We start from the raw sequence: 26,782 nt of genomic DNA, 5'->3' as shown, positions 1-26,782 counted from the left end.
TTGATCCGAATTAAGTGGCGGGGGGACTTCGCAGAGGTGGGGACTGCGAAAGAAATGTCGCCATCCACCTCCACCCCTCGCAGCCGCTGTGTTTTGCTGCAGTGCCTTCTCGGACCGTGCTCTTATCCAACGCAGCCTCTCGCCTCTTTACTCCAGAGTAGTTCTCTCCCTGTTTAACTCGCAGCCCTTTCTGCCTCGGGCCCCTCTTCCTTTGCATTACTGAAGCCGTGAGCAAAGTTCGTAAGCCGGGATGCATGAGGAGGCTCGGGTAAGTAATGGACCAACCGTCCATCGGGCGCTTTCCCACGAGCAGGAGTGTGTGTGCGTGTGGGGGGAGGGAGTCATCTTTACTAGCAGCAAGTCCCCCTGCTTTCATAGCACAGGTGAAACGAAACTCTGTCGTGAACTTCGGTATGTTGGCGGCAGCCTTGGAAGAGAACCAAGCCCAAGGGTATGGAGAGATCCTTTGCTCTACCCACTAGGTAGCATCCCTGTCCTCTGAGCTGCAAAGAGATTCCTGCCAGGTGAGTTCATGGCTGGATCTCAGGGTTCTGCCTTCCTTTCCAGCCCTTCCGTTTTGTGGTTTTTTAATTTTGCAGGGCATGGAGGGGCAATTGAAAGAGGGAGCATGATAATTGTACTCCTCCGTCAGCACTTGTGCCCATCTTGCCACAATTACTGAAAGTTGCTACTCCCAACAACCTGTGTTAGAGCTGGGGGGCAGAGCTGTCCCAAGAGATCCCCAGCAGCCACTGGCTCGAGTTAGAGCATTCATGAACGTTTCTGCCTATCGCTTGATTGTAACACCATGTGAGCCCACCCTCCAGAGCAAATAATTCTTTTGCTTTGGACCCCAGGGCTGGCTTTGTACTTGCTTGTCTGTTTGTATACCTGTCCTTCATCCCTAGGCAGCGAACAGCAGATACATCCTAAAACACTAAAGCTCCTCTTTCTTCCTTCTTGCTGCCTGTTCAGAGGCTGCAGCTGTGTTGAGCGACTGCTAATCAAAGGAGCAGGACAGGCTTATGTATGTGATATCCACAGATAAGAGCATGTGTAAATTGGAGAATACAGCTCCCATGTTTCTTGATGAGCTATTAAACCTCAGCAGTGCTTACCTGCGAGACCAACCAGGGCTTATGCGATATCTCCATCCCTTTTCTTCCTTTTGCTCTCAGTGTGCTCTTGCGCACAGGATGCTGAAGGACTCCATGGCCCTCTCTTTCCTCTCTGCCTTCCACTCTCCAAGCCCCCACTAGTTCTAGGGGATGCCTCTTGCCCTGTGGATGCTACAGTTTCCTTCCTGGTCACCTTCTCATCCCTGCCTTCAGAGATGTTATCCATGCCCCGTCCCTGTTTCAATCCTTCCTGCTGGTGGCTGGTTTCCCTGCTTCTATTCTTGATGCTTGTTCCCTCCTGCCTCCTCTGTTTCTGGCTTCTTTTCATCTTGGCATCTTAAATGCTTTGCAACTGTTTGGTCTCACAATGGTCTGGTCAGGCAGCAGAGGAGGAAGAGGAAAGAAGGAAAAGATGGAAGTTTCCAAGGCCAGGATTAGAGACTTAGCAGGGAGTTTGGTTTCCCCTCAAGAAATGTGCCTGTGGAGTAGAACCCAGGAATCTCGTGCTTTCACACCCAGAGCTGGATGGAACATGGGGGGCCTGTCCTTTCTCACCCTCTTGTCAGTAGATGCCACATCTAGGAAACAAAATCCAGGAATCCAAGCTTCCCTTCCCATATGTGCTAAATGTATTTCCTAAGCCATGACTAGCAACCAGAGGAGGCTGCCTACTATGCCTCTGCATGATCTGTTGCTCTGGACTTGCCTACTTTCCATTCAGGGGTTTTTTTTTTCTGGAAAATGCTGATACCCCCTCTGCTTCTTGGCATTCAATGAGAACAGATCATAGAAGTGTAGCAGAAAGTTTCCAAGGGAAGTTTTAAGTTGCATCTCTATGTGAGTCACTGTCCCAGGCTTTCTCTCTCTCATCCGGGAGGCAAGCTTGGAACAGTGACCCGCTCAAAAACTGCAAGGGTGAGGCCAGGCAATTTCTGTTCTCAGTGTGGATACTTCTACGTGTCATTCCTAAGGTCTCTTTCCTTTTCCAAGTTGGGAATTCTGGTTCCCAAGTCATATTTCACTGTTGTGATTTTTCTTTCATTTTTACAAATGTACTCTAGATGACATTCCTCTTGTTCCCAGGGTTTTGTTTCCAGGGTGTTACAAAGAAGATACAAACCTTTAAGGACAGTGGCAGGGACATCAAGGAAATTCTGTATTCAGGCAGAACAGAGTGGTGTGAAAATACGCAAGGCTATTGAAAAAGCAAGCTGCGTTGTGCTGAAATGCAGAGGAGTGCTTTGTTTTGTTTTGATTTGTTTAATATCTAGGAATCCAGACCTTTGTTGGATGGATAGACAGCCTCCCAGGGTGTGTGTGTGTGTGTGTGTGTATTCATGCATATACACACACTGAAAAGGGAGGCATGATTCCTCGGACTAGTTAAGTGTACTTGTGTGACTTATGTTTCACTGAAACTGCAAGCCTGTGTCTTGGCTGTACCAGTTCAACTGCAGGTGAAGGCACACCTGGCAAAACGACCCATCATACAGAGAGATTCCCTGCATGAATGAAAAGTAGCATGCTGGGGAAAATGGGGTAATAGTCTAGCTGCCTGCCTGCCTTACTAGTTTACTACATGCAGGGCATATATATTTATGTGGCAGAGCATTCTTCCTCTTGTGGTGTTATGGCACAGTCACAGTATTACCACCCCTAGGGCCAGTTTCTTACTTATGCCCAGGCAGGTAAAAAGGAAGAGGAGAGAGAGAGAGGGAGAGAGGGAGAGAGGGAGAGAGAGAGAGAGAGAGAGAGAGAGAGAGACATGTCCTTACTTCTGACTTCTGTCCTGGGTTGTCACCAGGGTCAGATGCTAAGACCAGGGCAGCTATTTATGGCTTCGGTATTATTTTGAGCTGTTCTCTGCTGAACATGGGGTTTCTGCTAGTTGGATGTTATGACAAGATGTAGTTACATCCCCACCCGGCGGGTGCCAGCTCTGTGCTCGAGAATAGACCCTGCTGGCTGCCTGCAGCCAGCACAGGCGGCCAGAGACAATCACTGTGCCCCTGCCTGGGATTGCTTGTTTGTTGTCATCATGGGGGCGGAGGAAGAAAAGGCCAGCCTGCCTGCTCTCCTGGGATAATCCCGCAGAGTTTAGGGAGCTCAAAGGCATCTGATAATGAGACTTGCTTCCCAGCCTGGAAAATCTTCCACCACAAAGAGCCTTTGGACATGCAGCCGCTTCTGGGGGGGAGCTCGCTAGGCATGGAGAGATGTGTGTGTGTGCGCGCACCCAAGAGCCTGTGTACCAGGAGGCCCTACCGGCTTACACAGCAGGGTATCAAAGAGAAGCAGGGCAGGGAGTCCCTAGGAACTGTCTTCCAGGCTCTTGCTTTGCTTCCTGCTGAATGTATTCTGGCATTCTGCTGAGAGTTGCCAGGCTCGGAAAAAGAGAGAAATGATGTGCTTTTCCTTTAGGGACCTTCATCTGGCATTAAAATCCTAACTTCACAGAAGGCTCTCTCTCCGCTTCTGATTCCCATTAAAGCAGTAATTGAGTGAAATCAGTTCTGCCCGCTTCACACACGTCCCCCCCCCCCCCGGGGGGCTGGCAGCTTGCAGAGAACTGTGGCAGCTGACTGCCCTTTGCACAGCACTCCAAACCTGGCTTGAAAGTAAATGCTTTAGGGCAGGGATTGATGGCCTGTGGATGGCAAATAGGGACCTCCGCAACTCCTGACTGGTTCTGGGGACAGCAGGGCAATGGGGTGCAGGGCTGCAAGGACATTGGAGGTGGCATTGCGGAGCAGGGATGTTTCCAGAGCTCCAGATCTCATCTGCATCTCAAAGAGAGCAGTTGCTTCGGTGACAGAGCAGGACTTCTGGGCTCTCTTCTTTAATTCTGGGAAGAGAGGAGTGGTGGGTATGTGAGCAGAGGAAACCCAAGACTGCTGGGTTGTGTGCTGCTGGGTGAGGACTGCTCTCACCTCTGGAAAGGAGTAGAATCCATTTGTCATAGTCATGGAGTTTGCACAGTCCCTGCAACTCATTAAGTGCCCCATTCACAATTCAGGCCATGGCTTGTTGTGTTGGGTGAACCTGGTGAAGGTGGGCTGTTGCCCAGGTTAACAATATAATCCTAACAATCAAGTAGTCCATAGGTTCTGCATAGCTTGTTAAGTTTAATGGTACAACATTGTTTATTGTTGCTATATCACCTTTCTGAAGCTGATCGTGGAAGTTTCCAAAATGTCCAAAAAATGAAAGCCACAATTATATAAATATAGCAAAACATTACAAACAACCTAAAGTCCCATATAGTAATTCAAAAAGTTTGATTAAAACAATATGCCTTGACCCCCTTTCTGGATGTAGAAAGAGTGGAGACCATTCAAAAGGAAGAGTAGCCCAGGAGAATACTCTTTCCTTTGTGCCCTGTGCAAGCAGGTCTCTGCAACTGGGGCCATCCTCAAAAAGTCCTCTCTTGACTGTGTTCGAGTGCCGTCTAGATATGCTGCTTTCTGAGGAGACTGCCTAAAATAAACACTCTACCAGAAATTAGGAAGATCCAGCCCTCCAGAAGTTGTGGAACTCTTGTCTCAGCTTCCATGACCGATCCTCTTCCTGGAACTGATGGGAGTTGTAGTAATCCAGCAATGGGGCTGAAACCACTGGAAGCCCATGGGGCACCTCTGCCTCCTTGGAATGGGAGGCACCTGCCTCCTCCACCCATATAATTGACAAACTAGAGGTGGAAAAGGGAAGCCAAGGCTTCAGCAACAGTTGTCAAAGCAGGCCAGGTTGTTCGAACGAAGGCTCTAGTTTTTAGAACACCCCCGCCCCCAGCTTTGCCCTTTTCACATTGGTCTTCTAGAAGAACTCGTTACTGACTTGGGATTGCTCTGCATTTTCAAAAGAGTTGTTATCTGAGGTAGGGCATTAGACGGTGCTTGTGGAAGGAGTGGGGGATGTTGGAGAGAGTGGCAGTACGCTTCCCATCTAGCCAGCATGGCCAACAGTAGAATGATGGGAGTTGTGGTGGAACCATCCTTGCGTTTGTGTATCCCCCCCTTCCAGATTGTGCCAAGCGGAGGCAGCATTGTGGAGTTATAGAGCACTAAAATGGGGCTGATCTTGGAATTCACACAGAGCAGGTGTTTAAGTCCACAACTCCCAGCAGTCCTGGCAAGCATAGCCCGTGGTGAGGGATCATGGCAGTTGTAGGCCAAACCACTTGTGGGCCACAGGTGGTTCCCCACTGATGTGATATTGTTGTTTTACAATTTTAAGTTATTCTTCCTCAGCTCTGTACTGTTTCGTTGCCTTTTGTTTAGTGTTGTGTGTTTTAATTGATTGCTTTTATTATTATAGTGTGCTTTTATCCCATTGTAATCCGTTTAGAGGATCCCTGGGCCAGTATAGCAGGATATAAGTTTAGCAAACAAACAAAGCAGAGACACTGAAGAAAGTGCTCTTCTGGGTGAAGTGAGATGCTTCTGGGGCAAAAGAGTCTGTGCAGAATTCCAGCTCTCTGACCTGCCTGACCCAGGATGCTGCTTTGATGAACAGACAGACAGCTCCTCTCAGTTGGGAAAGTTTTGCCATTGGCCCTTGCTGCCATGCAAGTATCCTCAGGCCCTCCCTTGGTGGAGGGAAGTATTGAAAAGGCTAGGAGAGAGGGAATGTGGTTTTGGTGTGCTTCTGTTTCACTGTGGGTCACACACTGGCTGCTGCTCAATGAATATAATGGCCTGTTACAGCCGCCCAGCCCACTGGAAGATATTTGGATGGTGGGATTAAGAATCCTCTTGTCCAATTTGAAACAAGCCAAAGATGACACTTCTGCCATTTGCATTCAACTGAGCCTTGGCACATACAAAGAAATAATAGAATGCCTCTGAGCATGTGTGGGTTGCTTTTTCCTTCCCAGTATACCAAACAGCTAGCAGATGAGAGTCCCAGTTGGAAGTCACTTTACAAGCTACTGGGGAAGGGCAAAGGGCAAATAGAAGTAGTACTGCCACTGAAGATGCTCCTAGGTCAAACCCGAAAGCAGATCTAGTGGCCGACATGCACGGAAGAGTAAATCTGTGCTGCACAACACTACAACTGGTATATGCGGCATGGATATGAAATATGAATCAAGGCAAACTGGAAGTCATACAGCAAGAAATGGAAAGAATGAATATCGCAATACTTGGTGTGAGTGAACTGGAATGGGACATTTTCAGGCAAACACAAGTTATTTTACTCCAGAAATGACAAACTTGGAAGAAATGGAGTGGCTCTAATAATAAGACAAGATGTAGCACAAGCAGTAAGAGGCTACGATGCAAAATCTGACCAAATCATAGGAATCAGAATTAGTGGAAAACCTATCAACATAACCATCATTTGAGTCTATGCTCCAGCTAAAGAGGCTGAAAAAGAAGAAATTGAAAACGTTTATGCAGGCAGTCAAAAGGAAATTGATAACACACCAAAACAGTACACGCTGTTAATCCCAGGTGACAGAAATGCAAAAATAGAAAGAAAAGTGGAATCAAATGTTGTAAGAGCGTTTGGCCTAGGGGTAAAAATGAAGCAAGTGAACAACTTGTACAATTTTGTGAACCAGTAGTCTGTTCATTGCAAACACATACATGGTGGGCATCTTGGGAGCGGAGCCGGCTGGCGCCGGAGGTCAGACTAGATGACCCAGGAGGCCCCTTCTGACTTGCTCTGTTTCTCTGTTTCAAGCAACTGCACAGATGAATGTATACATGGACTTCACCAGATGGCGAATACACAAATCAAATAGACTATTTAGAAGCAGAAGGTGAAGAAGCTGTATTCTTGCTGCCAAACAAGACCAGGAGCTGACAGTAATAGCAACCATCAGCTCTTAATTTCAAAAATCAAGAGTCAAGCTAAAAAAGATCACCAACAGAAACATAGTGCCAAAATATCACTTGAGTAACATCCCTGAAGAAGTCCATATAAAGAACAGATTTGCATTACTCAATGTACTTGACCATGAGCCAGAAGAACCAGAGACATTATGAGAGTAAAAAACCAAAAGACGATTCCTGTAACAAGAAAGAAAAAGTCTGCATGCATGATGGAAAAAACACAGTTGCACGTGACATGCGAGAAGCAAAAGGTGACAGAACTAGGGCCAGAATTCTGAATGCAACTTTTCAGCATTTGTAACATAGAAATGAAAACAACTATTAAAATGATCAGCGCTAAGGAACAGAAGAGGACAACAAAAGGAGGTAAAATCTCTTGCAGAAGATCCAAGAAATCAAAGGGAAATTCAAACCTAGGTTTGGAATGTTAAAAGACAGCAAGGGAACACACTTTCCACCCAGGAGAAAATAAGGAGAAAATGCAGAAGAACTAGACAGAAGTGATGAAAGGATATCAGACTTCTTTGAAGTGGAATGCTATGAAAAAGAATGCTATTAGAAAGTGACATGAAAGCTGTTCTGAAAGCATTTGCAAAGAATAAGGCACCTGGAGTAGATGGGATACCAAGAGAACTGTTCCAAGCTGCAGAAAATGAATTGGTCCCAATCCTAACAAAAAATATGTCCGCAAATACACAAAACAAAACACAGACTGGAAATGTTCAATATATATTCTGATCCCCAAGAAAGGAGATGCAAAAGAGTGCAGCAACCATAGGATCATTGCATTAATCTTCGCACAAATGAAGTGATGCTCAAAATGTTGCAATGGAAAATAGTATTCTATATGGATTGAGAAATGCTGGATGCCCACGCTAGATTCCAAAAAGGAAGATGTACTAGAGATCATATTGCGAATATACGTTGGCAACGGGAGCTCACCAAAGAATTTCAGAAAATGATTCATCCATGCTTTATGGACTTTGGCAAAGCCTTTGACCCCGTGGATCACAAGAAGCTATAGAAACTCCTGAAAGAAATGGGTGTGCTGCAGCACTTGTCTTGATGTGTAACCTGCATCACAGAGAAGGGGCCACAGTTATGGACAGAATGTGGAGGAAAAGAATGGTTTCCCATAGGCAAAGATGTCAGACAAGGAGATATTTTACCTCCTTATATGTTTAATCTGTGTGCAGAACATATAAGGAAAGCTGGATTAGAATCAGAGAGTAGGAACAATGAAAATTGGCAGAAGCATCACTAATTTAAGATATGCAGATCATACCATACTCAAGGCAGAAAGAGCAACGACTTAAAACAACTCTTGATAAAAGTGAAAGAAGAAAGTGCAAAAGTAGGACTGCAGTTGATATTAAGAAAGCAAAAATCATTTCCACATCAGAATTACAGGACTTTACTCTTAACAATGAGGAAAACTGAAAGATTCCTTGTGAAAGATTTTGAATGCCTCGGCTTAGTTTATCAGTTCAAAGGGAGACTGCAGCCAAGAAATGCAAAGACTGAGACTTGGATGGGCAACAATGAAGGAGCTAGAAAATATCAAATGTAGGGATGTTTTACTGGAGAGCAAGGACAAGATCATCCCAATCACAGTGTGTGGGTGTGAAAGCAGGACAGGGAAGAAAGCTGATATGCAGAAAATAAATGTGTTTGAAATATGGTGCTGGAGGAGAGCTTTGCGAATACCCTGGACCAGGGGTCCTCAAACTTTTTCAATAGGGGGCCAGTTGAAAGGGGGCGGCTACACACGCAGGCCGGTGGGGTGGGGCTGGGCACACCGGCCGATGAGGTGTCGCCGGGTGCGCACAAGGTGGCGTTGGGTGCACGTGGCGGCAGTTCGCTCAGCTCGGAGATCTCTCAGCGAGTTCAAAACCATCTCCGAGTGAGCAAGCCACCGCCAACAAGCCCGCACTGCAAGGCAGCGGCGAGTGCGCATGCTTGGGGGAGGCAGATGGCGGCAGCGGCTTGCTCACTCGGAGACCATCTCCGAGCAAGCAAGCCACCACCTCCCCGCCCGGGCAGCAAGCGCGCGGGTGGCGAATGGCAGCGCGGACCAGATGGATGGCCATGGCGGGCCAGATCCGTCCTACAGGCCGTCGTTTGAGGACCCATGCCCTGGACCAACAGGGGGGAAAAGTGGCCCTAGATCAAGCCAAGTGAGAGCTTTCCCTACACACAAAAATGATAAAATGGAGATATATCATAAAAAGGCAAGATGCCCTGGAGAAGACAATCAAGTTAGGGAAAGTTGAAGGCAAAAGATGAAAGGGAAGGCCAAGTAGGAGGTGGACTGAATCCATGAAGAAAGCCACAGCCTTGAACTTGGGAGAGCTGAATGGAGCTTCCATGGACAGGACATTTTGGAGGGCTTGTATTCATAGCATTGCTGTAGGTCAAAGACAACTTGATGGCGCATAAGAGCAACAACAACACCCCATCCCGCAATCCATGCCCCGGGCTTCAGCATCAAGCCTGCATTGGTTTGTTGGAATTCCGAATTTGTTGAGCAGCAGCTCTCAATGCCGCCCCAAGGCCCTTGGCTCACGTTGATTCTAAGGAGACCACGCAACTTGAGCTCCAGAATTGACCTCCCAAGTCAGCAGCTATGACTTCTAGACAGCAGCATAACCTACCCATTTTAGAAATTAACTTCAGCATTCTACTCCTAGTCATAGCGAGTGTTTCATCTTTCAGGGTCATCTCTGACAACAGATTGCCCCACTTTATCTTTAAACATTCCCCAACAAGAGGTTCCAGAAGTAGCTTCTTCCGTAGCTTCTAGTATTCAATTATTCTATTGAATACTAGAGCAGAAATGGAATTTGGATGGAAATTGAGGGATCATCCATTCCAACCTTATTTATTCATTTATCCTACCTTTTTTTCCTTCCAAGATGACTTACATAATTCTTTCTCCTCTTTTCAAACTTATCCAAACAGCAACAGCAAAACATTCCACAAAGTGACCCACAACATCCTGATAAACTAGCAAAAAGTGGGCTCAGCAGAACAACTATTTGATGGAACTGTCACAACTGGCTACAAAAGCAGTCACAAAGAGTGCTAATCAACAGCATCTTCTCAAGCTGGAAAGAGGTAACAAGTGGGGTGCCGCACTCTTCAACATCTTTATTAATGAATTAAATGAGAAAGTCCAGGGAACAATGATTAAATTTGCAGATGACACAAAAATGGGTGGAATAGATAACAGCCTGGAAGACAAAAAGAAGATCCAGGGTGACCTAGACAAGCTTAACCCACTAGGCTGAAAACAGAAGAATGAAATTCAACACAGACAATTGCTAAGTTCTTCACCTAGGGGAAAAAACCAAATGAATCAATACAAGATCAGGAATACTTGGCTCAACAGCAATGAAAAAGAAAAGGCCCTTGGAGTTGTTGTAGATAACAAGCTAAATATGAGCCATCGATGCAATGTAGCTGCAAAAAGGACAAATGCTATTCTGGAATGCATAAGTAGACATACCGCTTCCAAAACAAGAGAGATGTTAGTTCTCCTTTACTCTGCACTAGTCAGACCTCACCTAGAATACTATGTTCAGTTCTGGGCATCCAAGTTTTACAAAGATGCAGAAAAACTAGACAGGGGTCAGAGAAAGGCAACAAAGATAATCTAGGATCTGGAAACCAAGCCCTACAATGAGAAAATGAGAGAACTGGGCATGTTCAGTCTTGGGAAGAGAAGAATAAGGGGGAATATGATAGCACTCTACAAGTACCTCAAAGGCTGTCACAAAGAAGAAGGAAAAGATCTCTTCTTACTCATCCCTGAGTGTAGGACATGGAACAATGAACTGAAACTACAGCACACTAGATTCAGGCGAGACACCAGGAAGAGCTTCCTCACTTTCAGAGCAATACGACAGTGGAACCAGCTGCCCAGAGAAGTGGTGGGCTCTCCCACACTAAAGGCATTCAGGGTGAAACAGGACAGTCACCAGAGTGGGATGGTGTAACTTGGCATCCTGCACCAGCAGGGGGCTGGACGCAATAGCCTACTTGGCCCCTTCTGACCCTATGAATCTATAAGAACCCTGTGAGGTAGCTTGGGCTGAGTCTGCAACTGCCCCAAAGCCACCCTGCGAGCTCCATGGCTGAGTGGAAATGCGAACCCACATTGCCTGAGTCCCAGTCTCACACTGCTATCGACAACACCACACTGGTTCTTTTGCCCCATGGGAAAGTATCTTCTCCCTAAAGCATCTCCAACACGTGGCCTGCCCAGTCTTCCTTTGCCCACCAGTAAAGAACAGCATCCCAGTCTTCATTAGGCAGTTTATGTTCTATTTTGAAAACAGTTCCTCCTCCTCACCCTACATCTGCCTGCCTTCTAATTTTGAAACCCAGTAAGAAAATGTAAAGTGATAAGAATTCCAAAGTACTCCTCCGTGGTGGAAACATGTTTTGTAACCAAGATGGGTGTGTAACAGTTGGATAGGATTTAACAGGAAAAGAACTTAGGATATATCTACACCACAGATTTAAACTGGTTTAATAGACATTTGCTCCCCCCAGGGAACTCTGGGAATTGTACTTCTGTGAGGGTGGCGGGAGGCTGGCAGTCTGACAGAACATGCGGATAGCTCTCATCAAGTTACAAATGCATGAGATTCTCTCAGGGAAGCTGTGAACATTACAGGCCGCCAAGTGGGCCCTAAAGCGTCCCGTTTACCTTAGCCTATAATTGAGTTAGGATCCTGCCGTGACTGTTGTGTGTACAGTACTGTTTGTTTTTAGTTGTTCGCTTGGATTGTATCTCTGATGATCATATTGTTTTATTATGTTTCGTGGTTTTACGTTTTGTGTTGTGCACCACCTTGGGACGGCCTCCCCTAAAAAACAAGCTAAATACATAATTTAAGCTGGTATAAAACCAGTAACGATTTTGTACTGTAAATCTGCCCAAAGATAATCAGGCTTAGTACATGGGACATATGAGGAAAAGAGAGAGCGATTGGGTGTGCTTAAGTGTTGGGTTTTAGCTGCAAATAGTTCCTGCGTTCCTTTTTTTGAGATAGTTCCAGATGAAGCTTTTATCATGCCGTCTCCTTGCCTCATCCATGGAATTTTGCACGGGTTCAAAGAACCGTAGTCTTCAACTTGCAACCTTGTCATGTTTTCCTACTGCTTCCTCCTTTTTCTCTTACCAAAAAAAAATCCTTTAGCAGTGTGATCTCTTTTGTACGATAGCACTAGGAGCCCTCCATCTGAAAGCACCTCCACCCTATCTATATTAGGAAAGTACAAGTATTCCTTTTCCATAGGTTTAAGAGCAGAACTTGCCCTGCTCACAGCCCTTAATGTAAGCACATTTTGTGAGCAAAGTTTGCAAATTCCAGGTTTCTCATGCTTTTTCATAAAATGAATGCTTTAGAGAAATATGCACTTTAAAAATGCATACTTTTTCATTCAAGGGGGGAACAGAAAAAACTCACCATCAGGAATGAGGTAGAGTCAACTTGGATGTGCAATGTGGCTGTCGTTGATGAGCTTGAGCCTTGATGATTCTCCCATCTCTACTTTATGGCATGCAATTGGGGGAGTCTGGGGGAAATGGAAGCATCATGTTCCTGGTTCACTTCCCCCACCCCTGCTCAGCACTGCCACCTCCAAATGGAAATTTAAATGCTAATGGCCCTGATGCTGAAACGCCACAGGAAAATTTTCTCAGGCTCCCCTCTGGCTTCTGAGATTTCCCTTGCTCAGTGCCCATAATTCCTGTTCAGAACATAAAGAGCTACCTTATGCTATTTGATCATCTAGCTTGGTTTTGTCTGTGCTGGCTGGCAGCAGCACTCCAGGGCCTCAGACTGACAGGGCCCTTTTACAGCCCTACCTGGAGCTGCTGCAGATTGAACTGGGATGTTCTGCAAGCAAAGCAGCTGTTCTACTGCTGAGCCCAAGTTCCTGCTGTTGATGTCGTTGTCGGCCTTCCTTTTCACTGCCTGGAAGGAGCAAAGCTGGGCAATTGTGTGCCTGGCAGCTATGCCAGGGCTGTGTGGGAGTACGTGAATTAACCCGGGGGATTGCATCCAAAGTGTCCCTCCACCAGTGGAACAGCACCTACAACTGGAAGAGATTTCCCCTCTGCGGCCCTGTGTGCCTCTCGCATCACTTGCAGAGCAGATTTCAGGTGATAAGAAGGAAGGAGGAGAAGGGAAGGTGCTGTTACATGAGTAGAACATGCGACGTAACCTGTAGCTTGACACCCTCTCCTTCTCATCCTCAGCGATCCTGCCTTTTGTAACACGCCACATGTATGGAAGTGGCTGTGAAAGCAGGCTTTAGACTCTGATGACTGGCGTCTCTTCAGTCTCCTTCCACCATTTTTATCTATCATGACACAAACCAAACATCTGTTGTGGCACCCCAAAGGCTGATAAACTTACTATGGCATAAACTTAGGGGAACTTTATTGGATGCAGAATGATGGATTGCAGTCCACCAAAGCTTATGCTGTAATAAATGCACTGGGCTTTAAGATGATTCACGGCTTTCTCATTTTCATTTCAAGTGCGTACTCTTATCACCTCAAAGGTGCTCAGGTGGAAAGGCAATTGAGGGTGCCTCAACACCTCCAGCCTGGTGATGATGGAGCACAGCAGGTGAGCTTGTAAGTGGCCATAGTTTTAAATCCATTCAGAGACAGTAATGTAGTTCTGAAAGTGACTTTATTTAGCTGCAGATCAGAGGAGTGCATATTTTGTAAAGGCAGAGAAATAAAGCCTTTTTATAAGCAAGTCCCGTGTTCTTGGTCTTATGACACCTCTATGGTGGTGGTTACTTTTAGCAGAGGGAAAATTAAACTTATATAGCAACTAGACCCCAATGCAATCTTATGTGTGTTTACTTGGAAGTAAATCCCACTGTACTTGCTAGTTAGTGCATGTAGGAGTATAATTTAAGAAGCTTAAACTGCAGTTCAGGAAATCAATAAAACGCTGTATCTGCCCTGTAGGAAAGCTGTAGCAAGGAATTTCCTATAATGCAGGGGCTGAACTAGATGACCTTTGAGATCCTTTCCAATTCTTTGGTTCTATATAGTATTGTATACTTACTATTGCAAATTCTGTCCTACAGTTAGAGTCATGCCCCAATTCACATGGATTCTGGATCAGAAGAAGCAAACTAGGAACATGTCATTAGTTGCCCATTTTTAATAGGAACTTTCTTTAGAAATCTGTCCTGCACCCTGATATCATTGCTCTGCTGAGGGTACTTTCCATCGTACCCCATATTGACATACAACCAGCTGAAAAGTGTTACTTCACAAGAGATGATCCAGGCTAGTTAGTTCCTTGTTGAAAGAACTGAAGCAGTTTTCACCTTGTTCCCTGGTGATTAGATGAAATAAGCTTCACCAGACTGAACTTCTTTCAAAGCTGGCAAGAGAGCAGGCCACCAGTATTTTCCAATCTTGAAGTCTTAAGCTATTTTAGCAGTGGTGTAGTAAAGACTGGTCTTACAGGGTCAAAGCATGGGGGGTTTGGCTTAGAAGGGATGCTGAAAAGATCTGTCACTTAGACTCTGGTCTCCTCTGAGCTCAGCTGTAATCCTCACCGTTGCTGGGAGGATAGTAATTTTCCCAGCAATATTATATTGTTATAGGCTATCCCTGTTGGTAGTGGGGACAGCTAGATGGTGAATGGACACATAGGACTGATTAGCTTTCCAAAAGACCTATATCTTGTGGAGATGAGAACTACTAGAACTGGTTTGTTCGCAGCATTTTTGAATTCTCCTCAGGGAGATACAATTACCATGAAGAGCACCTGCCCTGCAAAATTTGTCGTCATGGTGCTTTATTTAAGCTAATACCTGTGTTTGGGCATCACACATAACTATGGTTTAGCAAGACCTGAGGGAATCTAGCTGCCACGTGGACTTGAAATGCACCCTATTCCCCTCTTTTCTTGTATGGCTGGGAAGAATAGTTTGGAAGCTTATTTTTGAGTGAATACAACTTGCCATGATATATAAACCCAGAACTATGCTTTTTCTAAACTACAATCTGTTTAAATAAGTCAGCTTTATAAAATTCATTTTGAACCTGACTAGTTGAAAAGTACCCATAGAAAAGAGAAACAACAATTTGCTGGCTCCAGGCAACATGGCAAGCTTTGTTTAACCAACAGCAGAAGTTTCTGAGCTCCACCTCCTCAACATGTGGGGGGCGGGGAGTTATGCCTGCTCATCTCTTACTAAACCATAGGTTAGCCAGCCAGTATGTAGAAAGAGAAGGTAACAGCCCAGCAGTAACTGATGAAGCAGAATTCTTTGATCCTAACTGGCACTTCCAAAATAGAAGTCAGTAGTGTCAAAATAACCAAACCACAAGTATCATCATGGCCTACACAGGCCAGATGGATTACTGCTATGATTCCAGACATGATGCTGGAGGAAAGCTTTGGAAATACCTTGGAGCAACAGAAAGAAAAACAAGTAGGTCCTAGATCAAATCAAGCCAGTGCTGTCAAAGAGAACAACAATGACAAATCTTTAAGTTGTTGTGCTTCGGATGGGTTATGAGAAGGCAAGATTCCCTGGAGAAGACAGTGGTGTTAGGGAGAGTCAAAGACAAAAGGCAAGACCACACATGAGATGGATTGAATCTGTAAAGGAAGCCACAGCTCTTAACTTGGAGGAGCTGAATGGAGCTCTCATGGATAGGACATTTTGAAGGGCTTGCATTCATAGCATTGCTGTAGGTCAAAGACAACTTGACAGCATTTAATAACATTATTCTAAAAAGGTGCATAAAATACATGGAAGGTGGCAGTGGGTGCAGAGTCCAGTTTCTTGAATATTTCAGCTTTTGCTTGTTATAGCAGAGTTTTGTTCCGTTCCATTCCAGTGGCCTTGCATGTATGTGGATAAGTGTATGGGCAGTGCTGGGCTGAAATCTTGGAAGCCAGAAAGGTAACTAATAAGATAACAGAGGCTTTTCAGTACCACTGTCCCACCCAAGACTAGCAAAACCAACAAAATAGGAAACCAAATGCATAACTGTACAAAAAAAGTAGTGGGAATTCATATGATAATACATGCAAGTTGCTGGGCTCAGCTTGCCTAAGTGTAGAAGTGGCATTGTCTGGCCACAGGATTGTGACTTAAGTGTGTATGCAGTAGACATAGTCCTACCAATAACCAATTTCTGCATCTGTCCAGTGCAGTCACTCAGTACAGGCAGCTTTAATAATACTTTGCTTAGCACTTCTTCTGACATCCGGCATCCTCCGTGCACTGTACTTTCCAGTACTCCCACCAGTTCTGTTTTGCACTCCTTGCATCTGTTGCTGCTAAATAAATATTTGTATTTAAATACAGCTATTATGTAATAATAGTAGCACTATTTTCCCAGGTGCTTTGGTTAGATGGATTCTTTTGGGGCATCTTCTATGTGCCTGGCCGGGCTCTTTTATATGAATACAGGCCAGATCTTGCAGGTGCCAGAAAGTCACTGAGTCAGCAAATGGTCTTTGACTTAGGATACTGTGCGGGCGGAAGGACAGTGCAGCACTTTTCACACATTTCTTTGAATGCGTTGCGTATGATCACATGGCTGCTGCTGCATAGCTCTTCCATAGATGCTGCTTTCCTGCACAGCCAAGAACTTTTGTGCATAGCTCCCATTTGCACAAGTGAAGCTGAATGAATGAAAGTCGGGGGAGGGGACAGCATGGTGCATGTGATCCCCTGGCTTCCTGCCTTCCATATAACATGCAAAAAAGTGCCCACAAGTCATTGGCGTGTGCTTATGGTGAGGGAAGAATCAGTGGTGTGGTTGGTCTCCTGTGATCCAGCGGGCTATCGGAGAGCATCTAGCACAGAGGATGCTTAGGAGCGGTAGAGCTTATGGGTGCCTGGATGAGAGCATTCATTGGGGCAGCTCCTCACTTTCCCACAGAAATCATCCTTAGCAGGAACAGGCAACTCGCAGCCCTCAGCCTAATTTCAGAACTGCTCTGCATGCCATCATTTCTAGCAAGAGCAGCCTGGCAGCCTATTGCATGAGAAGGAAGAGGTAGAGAGAGAAAGAAAAGGGGATGGCAGAAGCCACCCCCTTTTGGCTCTGCCCCAGCCAATGCTGGCATCCTCTGACAGATTGCTGTGAGGAGGGAGTGCAGCCCTTGATTATTTGCAGGCTAATATGGTGCAGGGAGAGAACCGGCCTGTTCCACCCACAAGGTGATCCCTGGTGCTTGATGTAGGCTAAGGAGGAGGGTGTGATATATGACAATAACAGCAGATTTGGTGATGGAGCTAAGCAGAGCACTTTGATGTTAATCTCATCCCAGGGCTCTCCATATTTATCATCATCCCATATATATCCCATCCCATTCTCATACCCTCAGTTAGGAGGAATGAAGAGGGCAAGGGCAGGCCAGAAAGAAGGAGGCAGGCCAATAATTTCCAACATCTCCTTTGGGAGGGATGCAAGGGAGACATTTTTGCCAAGATCACCAACTTCAGCCTTTGTCAATCAGGTGCTCTCCCTAGCCTGGTCAATGATCAGGCATGGTGGGAGCTGACGTCTAAAGCACCTGAAAGGCACCAGGTTGAGGGAAGGCTATTGTACCTGAATAAAAAGTTGGAGGCCCTAATCCTCATCAAGGCTTGCTGACAAAGGGTGCTAAGTCTATTTGGAGGCCACGTGTCTTGGGAGAAAGGGATCCACTGTTAGTGTGGTTGAACGATAGGGTTAGCAGGTTAGGTTTGATGGCACAGGGAAGAAGTGTGTTGGGGTGGGATAGGATGGAAGCATGGGAGTTTCAGCTGGGAGAAACGAACAACATACAGAAGGACGGTTATTGGGAATTTGGGTGGATTTTTAAAGTTTTTAAATCTATATTTGACTCTAGGCCTACTTACCCCATCTGACCCCATCCACCCAGGTACACTGAAAAAATGAGGGAGGCAATTCCTTGTTTTCTAAAAGAGAGGAAATCTGCATATAAATGGTGCTGTAAAAGGGCCAAAATGCTATGAGCAGTAGCTATGGAGTCTGAGGGAAAACATTATTGCATCACCAAGTTGTCATGGTAACCTCAAACAGAGGGTGACCTTAAAGGTTGGGCCCAGAAGTATGTCTGGACTGAACAACACAACTTGGTGAGCGAAGAAGTGGGTAACCCTGCTGGTCTTTTCTTCAGTCTAACAGATGGCAAAAGTTTGTGCACGTAAGTAAAATGGTGCCTTGGTCACCAGCAGATCGTGACAGTGGCAGAGCCGTTTAGGAGCAGTGTTATCCCCAGTGATACCTGTTTACCAATAGCTATGCATTTCTGTCTGAGGTTTGTTTTGCTATTAGAACATGGCTGATTGCATAGTAGTAAACCATAACAAGGCATTGGAGGCTTCAGCATTTGGAAACCAGTTATTAATATCTGCGTCACAAAAAGAATAACCACTTCTCACCAAGATTGTCTCAGTTCTTCCCCTTTTCTCTTACTCAGACGTAGCTAGTTAGTTTGGCTCATCACAGTATGGCAAACATTCATTGAAACAGGCAAAAGTAAATGGGATACACATGGAAGGGGTACAAGCCAGGCCCTGGTGGCCCCACAGCCTTTGAGAATCAAGCCCATTCCATCTGCCCTGTCCTGTCGCATTTCTGTGTGTTGTGTTGTGTGGGTGGCAGCCTACCTTTACACCAAGATGTCATCCGACTGCAAACGAGATAATGCGAGGGCCTTACTTTGCAGTGGTTCAGGAGTCAGAGTTCCCACTCAGTGCTTAGGCAATCCTTGGCCTCTGCCTATGACCCATTAGGGCTGCCTTCCCCAGTCCGATGACCTCTAGTTCTTTTGGTCCACAGCTCCCAGCATTCCTGACTATTGGGCATGTTGGCTAGGGCTGATGGGAACTGAAGCCCAACACATCTGGTGAGAACCAGGCTGGGAAAGGCTGCATTAGTCAGAACTTATCATTGTTATTTGCACAATGTTTAACTTCATTTTTAAAAGATTTTGTAACTGTTTGTGCTGTCTCTGGGGTTCTGGGAGAAAAGCCAAGAAGAATGGTTGGAATTCCTTGCTCATTCATAGCCATTTAACTTTGTATAACATTGTTATGAAAAGTAATAATTGCAGTGATTGAGGATCGTATTTCATTGTTTTGGAACAGTGGTGAAGTACTTTTGATTTAGCAAATGTTTGGTGCCTTTTGGTTTATTACAGTTTTAGCAAATGAATATCTGCTTTGAATATTTCGTCGTTAATTGGACCAAGTGATTGATCAAATTTAATCTTAGGGTTTATCACAGAAAGGTGAGAAAAATAAGAAGTAGGTAGAATCTGCACATTGCAGAATGTGTTTTTTTAAGCCTAGAAGGTAAGGAGAGTATACATTTAAATCTATCAATAAATAACTATGGGAAATGAACCCCTTTTGAACATGTATAGATTGCACAGGTATAGAAACATTCTGATTGGGATTAATAGAACTATACACTGCTTAAGTTGATCACATCCCTTTGTGTTGTCAACACAAGAAATACTTGGTTAGACTGCTGCAAAAAAGGCAAGTTTTGTCTTGAACCCTACCCTGTTTCAAACATGATCCTTCTCAGAAGCCCTCTCTTCCTTTTAATGTTGATCCTCTGAAGGTGTTCAAGCGCTTACGAGAGCTACAAACTTGACATGTTAACTAATTAAATCTCAGCATCTCCGTCTGCTGAATTATTGGGTACCTAATTCTTTTAGGCTTCTATTTCTAGGCTCTGCTCCATCATTTTGGACCTGCTGCCCATTCTGGAGAAGTGGCTATAATTTGCACATAATTGGAGGTGATCAGTGTCTAACGTGAGCCCTTTTCCATCTGTCTTGCTGAGAGGTGGTGTGATGACACTCTCTGTGCCTTACGCAGCAGTGGTATCTGTTACATGCTAGGCAAAGGCAGTGGAAAAGTTAACAGGTAGAGTGACAGGGCCTGGGAGGGTGCCAGGATCCTTGGAATGCTGAAGTCAGGGGCCAACTTGCCACCAACCAGGGCTCTGGAGTTGTACCTGTCCCCTCCTCTGACGTAGACTGAGCAAGAGCAGAACCCTGGCCATGCCTGCAGCCCAAGTCTGGGTGACCTTGGATGACCAGTGTCTGGCTTGCCTGATGTGTTCCAGGTGCCAAGCCATTTGGCTCAGAGCTGAAAAGGGCATAACACTAGAGATCTGGGACCCAGTCTCCTGGCTTAAATTTGCCCACCTCTGTTTCAGAACCCATCACAAGAGTTGCTGATGGCACGTGCAGGTGCACCTGTTTAATCCCATTATCACAGTCTCAAGCCGCCTGTGGAAGAGAATGGTTTAGATTCAGGAAGCTCGTTTCCCCATCGGAGGAAACATGCAGGTGCCCTATGGCTGGCTTTCTTTCTCCACAGTTAGGGAAAGAATGGGGTGGAGGCTAATTCCTGTTAGAGGAATGTTAAAAGACCTCCTCCTCCTCCTCCTCCTCCTCCTCCAACAATGCTTCCCCAGTTAAAAGTTGGAGCCTCTCAGAACTGCTTTAATGTTTTAAAGCTGTCGATCATGGATTCCTGTCATCTCTTCTGGCCCTCAGAAGTGTATATTCTCTGTAACTGAGAGAGCGGGTGGGGCTGAGCATAGGAAGCCCCATATAAAGAAGCATGTCACTGCAGCAGGACGGGGATCTGCTGGCTGTTGGGGCTTGCAGCTTACACCATTGGCATTCATCTGGCTTGGTTTCACATTTGCTTAGGGTGAACAACAGGTGTATTTTTGTCATAGCAGGCTTGCTGAAGTCATAGCCTGTCTGGCTTTGTAACTGACAGCGCACAAACCAGCATGTCAGCAAGTCCAAGTCAGCCATCCTCTTGTGTGTTGTGCGGAGTGTCTGTCTTGTTTAAAATATATATATTTTTAAGAAACACATCCATGTGTTGCAGGTGGGGATTGTGCATTTCTGGGTTATTTGTCCGCTGCTGCACCTTAATTTGTTCAAGCAAGGTAGCAGTGGTGGCGGGGGTCGAATTGCAATGATTTTTTATGAAGTCAGGCTATAGATGCATAAGCACAGGTGCACACGTGTGCGCACATGCACACACAAACACTCTTGCCCATACAACAAATAACTCCAATCTCCTTGCCCCGGCCCCCACTTGAACCATGTGAAGAAGTGAGGGAAATGGGATATACCGATGCTGGTAAGAAGGTGACCATCACAGTTTCCGGTGGATTGTGCCCCCAGATGACCAGGGGGTTGAAGCAGCCACCTTATGTGGGAAAGTCACTTCTAGGGCTTTTTATTTTGGGTGGGCAGCAGGGGGAGATGATTAAGGAAAAGTCATGAGAGGCTATTTTATAAATCCTGCATGGTGTGGTGGAAGTAGATAGAGGATTTGTTCTCCCCCTCACAGTGCTAGATTCTGGAATCATCTAGTCAAATGGGGTGGTGTGCGGGCAGGGGGAGATTCAGGAAAGACAGAAGGGTGAGAGAGAAGTTTCTGAACATATCCAGCCATTACCTTATTTGTGGGACTTGCCATGCAATGTGCCACAAATTTAAGACTGCTTTAAAAGGAAATTAATCCAATTCATGGAGGATTGGGCTGTTTGCTGCTTTTGGGATCAGAGACAGCATGTCTTTAATTACCATTGTTGGAAGATAACAGTGGGAAACAGCTAGGGTTGTCGCATCTTGCTTGTGGGGTTCTGAGGGGTCTCTGTTGCCACGGTGGGCATTGAATGCTGGACTAGTTGACAGGCCCTTGGTCTGATCCACCCCCACCACTAACTAATATCTCAGTTCTTTTACTTTTCTCCCTCCTTGTACTTGTCCTTTCACAGCTAACTCATGCTCAGTCTCTCAACATAAAGACAATTTTACTATTAGATGCCTTTTTGACAGCAAGTTTGTTTTTTAATTTAAGTATAATCAGTTGTTCAGGCCACAGCTGGATTGATTTCAAGTAATAGTCCCTAGAAATGTATGGGGACTTGTTCGTGAATTGTACAGTCAGTCTCTCCCTCTCCCTCTCCCTCTTACCTCACATACATCCATCTCCTAGCAGCAATCTGGTTAATGCACATCACCTTGTTTCTGTGAGAAGGTGTGCAGTTGTTAAAGTTGCATTTCAAGAAACATAGCATTCAGGCATCAGACCTGGGGAGAAAGCAAAATAACAGTGCATGTAGGATTTGTACAAGTTTTTTTAAACAGTGCAGTCTTGCACATGTCTACTCAGAAGTAAGCCACCCTGAGGACTTGCTTCCAAGCCCCCATATATAGGACTGCACTCTAGGGCTGTGTGGATGGTGCATTTGTGCAAATGCAATGAAGGGTCAGAGGTGTTTTGCTATATAATATAACTTTACATTAGAGATACCCATTAGAGATACCCAAATGGTGATCTATACCATTTTTTAAAATTTAACCTCACTTTTTTAAGTTCCTTAAGTACTGAACCTTGAGGTCCCCATATTTCCCATTTCTGTTTCTCAAGATGCTGCATCCTTCCTCAAAGACCTGACTCCTTAGCAAAACCTTTCTACAAACTTCTGAGTGCCAAGACAGACATTACTTTAAATCTGTGCCTAGCAGCTGTCTATTTTATTTCTATTCTAGGGTAAGTGCTAGGGACCCAGGTAGTAAGAGCTCCCTACTCCAAGACCTGGGAGTCTAGATTGGGGTTCCTGTGCCTACTCCAGAATAAAATTGGGCCAGAGTGACAATATAGTGCCATTACAGTACAATCCTATACATTTTTACTCAGAAGCAAGTCCTATTGTGTTCAGTAAAGTAATGGGGCTCCCCAGGTAAAAAGGGTGAAGGATTGCAGCCTCAATCTCCCCTTCCCAGAGCTCCCTGTCATGTAATTCTTCTGATCTATTTGTGCCATTCCTTCCTTGGCTTCTTGATCGATTTAACATGAAGTGAAGTCTTGTGCAGGGAGACAGATCAGACTCCTGGACTGGCATGCACCTGGATCTTGTCTTCCTGCCCATGCCTCCTTGAAATTAACGTACAAGAATGTGCACACATGTACCCCTGCAAGTGTGTGTATGCATGCATGCACGCATGCTTGCTGTCATTTGGATTTACTGCCACAGTCATCAAAATGCCTTGGGCTGGCACTACCTGGCATCCTCGCTGTTCTGTTTGCTGTTGGTAATGTGAAATGGGAGGGGAGGCTGTCAACTTTACATTCTGTATGGCACCAAACGATGTGGCCAAAGAGGAATAAGTAGTCAGCAGCAAGGCAAAATGCTTGCCATCATCCCATAATTAATCCCTGCAACATCATCACTATTCCCTGTTCTTCAGGGAGATGATTTCACGCAGCCAGTCAGCGCTGCAAAGGGATCGATAACCGTCTCCAAAGTCACCTTTCCAAAGTGTGACGTTGACTGCAGTGACAATCTGCATCCTTGAGCCCCCTCCCCTTTCCAAGCTGACCTTGCAGCCTTCTTCAACCCCTCCCTCCACTTCCTCCACTGCAAGGATGGGTTAGCTGTTGTATTTTCTTGCTGTCTTACTTGCAAACATCCATTTATTTTGGGAGATCATATGAGGAATGTCTTAAAACAGCAGTGACTTCTCCCTCCTTCTGTTTTTCTTACATTTCTTGTTGTTTTGCTTTCCTTCATCAAAGAGTGGGAAGTTCAGAAAAGCCTTTGCAGAGCCCATTTCCCTTGAAGAAGAGACCTCTGTAGATGTGAGAAATGCTCTGCTGGGTCAGAGCAAAGGTCTGCCTAGCTTAGCTCCCTGTCTCCAACAGGTGCCAGTCGTATGGCCCAGGGAAGCTCATGAGCTGAGCGAGAGGTGATAGCCATCCCCAGTCCCTGACAATCAGAGGTATGCAGCCTCCGAGTTGCATTTTGAGCAGTCAAGGTTAATAACCAGTGGTGGATAACTTCATGAAGAATAAATTGAATCCTTTTAAAAATCCCTGTGTAGGCTAGCAGTTTTCACAACATCCAATAGCAACTAGGGCTATCAAACAATGATTTTAAAAAGTGTAATGGATAAATCAGCTGTCTTTTAACTGATCAATCCATTCCTCTTTAGTATAAATTATCACTTTAAGGTTTTAAAGATAACCTGCATGTTTGATAAACAAAAGCAGTCACACATTGCAAGCAAGTGAGCAGACATGCATGGCTGAAATGGATGGTCACCTATTACAGTTGCATTTTGGCACAAAATGACCTCAGAAATCGGACAAGCATGATCTACAGTTGGCATTTTAAGTTTAAGCTAATTTAAGCTTTCAGAATTAGTAGCAAGCTCAGGCTTCATGGATTAAATGCATACCATAAATGGGTATTATGTGGCTTTGATTTGTCCAAATTCTCAGTTTCATCTGCTGGTCCAGAGATATAATGCTCTGGGAGAGAATGAACATGTTTGCCTTTAACTTTCTCTATTCCATTCATGGGACGTGTGTACTTGTGTCTTTTTAGAAGCTTTTGCATTGTTGCCCTTGGGAAGAATGTACATATGTATGTTCATAACCACAACAGCAAATGATTACTCTGGTATGAGAAATGGCCCTTTAAAGATTAAACACCACAAGGAATGTTGTTCATATCATCTGCCATATTTTAAATGGAAACAGTTTGCACATTAATCTATGAGTAACCAAATGACAAACCAAGTTGTGTACATGCATATGTTAATCAGTCCTCAGTGAACCATCTCCCTGAAACTGTTCCAACTCTTTAAGGTAACTTGTAGCCCTCCAGATGTTTTGCCCTACTACTTCTTCCATCATGCCACGCATTGGCTGTGCTGGATAAGACTGATGGGAATTGTAGGCCAGAACATCTGGAACGCCATAAATTGTCCAGGCAACGGCTTATTGTCCAATAAGTTGAGTGTCCTTGTGGCTCATGGGGATTAGAAGCACTACTGCAACATGTGAGAGCCAGATAAGGGTGCCTCAGTGGTGGTAAAAAGCATTTTTTGTTGATAGAAATGAACAAATGTCCTGTGGTATAGCATGTGTTTTGTATGTGTGATCTCTGAGCTCTTGATGAACAAGGCGAGCTGGACAAGGTCTCTGTTTCTAACTTTGCCAGTGCTGCCACTTAAGACTTTGCTGAGGTCTCACAGCTGGCCTTAGTCTCACCCTGCTGTGTTCTGCTTCTTCTGTCTCTTGTGACATCTCAACAGAGCAAACGATGGTTCCTGCTTCCAAACATGGCTTCTGGTTCTGATTTGGAGGAGAGCTCTGGCTAGTTTGCCCAATGTGGACGTCGCAGCAAGCCTCCCAGAGCAGGTCGGGAAGTGGGAAAGGGCATTGATGCAGAGGTTAACGCATGCTACTGGTGGCAGCCTGGAGAACTGGTCCTGCTATGACCTTAAGGGCTATTTGTGGACTGGATGTTTTGCCTCGCTGTGAGCCAGTCCTTTACGTATGTCCAAAGGCATCACTGAACCCCGAGGCAGAAGCCGTGCGGGGGCCGGCCTCGAGCAGCTCGGGCCACAAGAACAAGCTACTCCTAAACTACTTTTTAGTTGCCACCACCATGGCAGCCTTTCCCAGCCTTGTACCCCGGGATGTGATGGGCTGCATGTCACAGCATCCCTTGCTCATGCTGGCAGGGGCTGACGGAAGTCCAAAATATCTGAAGGGAACCAGGTTGAGAAGGTTTTGCATGCAGCCAGCAGGCTGATAGGGCAGAGAGGGAGGAAGCCAACCTTGCAGGTTGGTATGGGAGGAACAGACACAGTGGTGGCGAACATGGACAGCAGGTAGCAAGATCAGCTTGCCAGGGCTAGACAGCCAACCTTCAGTTCTTCATTTAATCAGCACAGTGAATTACTTCCTCCTCTTTCTCTCTCTCTCCCCTTCTGTGTGTAAGTTGGGTGAGCTTTTCATGATTTTAGGCAACTTTATATTTGGTTCATTTTGTGCACTTTTGATACCTTTTGGTTTACCCAGCCCAGGGCATCTTATTATGAGGGTGGGCTAGGGTAGATCATCCAGTAAAGTGTTGGCAACAGACACAGATCAAATCCACTGTGGCTTTCTCAGACGTGAGTTCTTCGGCCTCGCTCATGGAGTCACAATTCACAGGGCTCATTGGGAGTCAAAAAACAGGCCACTGAATTAACCTGTTAGAATTCTCTCTGTGCAGTTCTGCTAATCTGAAGTGGTGTTTGGATCCTGCCCCTTCTCCACACCACATTGTAATTTGGCTGTACTCCTTTAGGGCTCAGAAATATAGGCTTATAGGGGCTCAGGAATGTCAAATTCTTTCTTGCACAACTCTGCATCCATAACAGTGATCCACACATAATGTTTTGTTTCTAAGACTAGTTCTTTTTCCAGATCAAGCCAGTAGTAATTACATTACGTTTCTGTTTTGCTATCCCTTTATAGTTTCCCTGACACATAATTACTGCAGGCTTTGCTCATGTGCAACAACTGTGTAACTTCAGCAAATTAAAAAGCTTTGTGCAATGTAGGTATTGAGGTAATGGTGTTTCGAAAGCTGTTAGCAGGGCGGAGGCAGCATCTGGTCAGATGGGATTTTGCGGCAAGAGTGCTGGCTGGCAAGCCATAGTGGGAAAAGCCTCCTTTTCAATGCAGGCAGGCCTTGCACTCTGAGCAGCCTTCCATGTGGAAGGTCTCATTTTAAAGGCCAGCCTCTCCTCCGTGATTGCTGAGCCTCTTTTAGCCCCAGGCCCAAATGCAAAGGGAATACAGCCAAACCCTATTTAAGCTTACAGCTCTCACTGCCAGTAACTGAGCCTCGGGAGGGGCATTTTCACCTTCCATGATGGAGGAAAAACTGTACCAAGCTGGGAAGGCATCCAACAGTTGGCA

General features: G+C 45.4%; 1 protein-coding gene across 2 annotated transcripts in view; it reads left to right on the top strand.

Moving 5' to 3' along the window:
- Positions 1–26,782, top strand: part of ZNF385A (zinc finger protein 385A) — a 69,253-nt gene that overhangs the window by 83 nt on the left and 42,388 nt on the right. Inside the window, exon 1 of one of the 2 annotated variants that reach the window (XM_044443275.1) lies at positions 7–268. The exons of the other annotated variant lie outside the window; for it this stretch is intronic. Coding sequence (XP_044299210.1) covers positions 251–268 — 18 coding nt within the window. The 5' untranslated portion in view covers positions 7–250. Of the gene's footprint in view, positions 1–6; positions 269–26,782 lie in introns of those variants that run through there. 2 annotated transcript variants of the gene reach the window in all.

The sequence above is a fragment of the Varanus komodoensis genome, unplaced genomic scaffold (assembly GCF_004798865.1).
Source record: "Varanus komodoensis strain SLA01 unplaced genomic scaffold, ASM479886v1 scaffold41, whole genome shotgun sequence".
NCBI lineage: Eukaryota > Metazoa > Chordata > Lepidosauria > Squamata > Varanidae > Varanus > Varanus komodoensis.
This window is presented reverse-complemented; position numbering and strand designations above follow the sequence as displayed.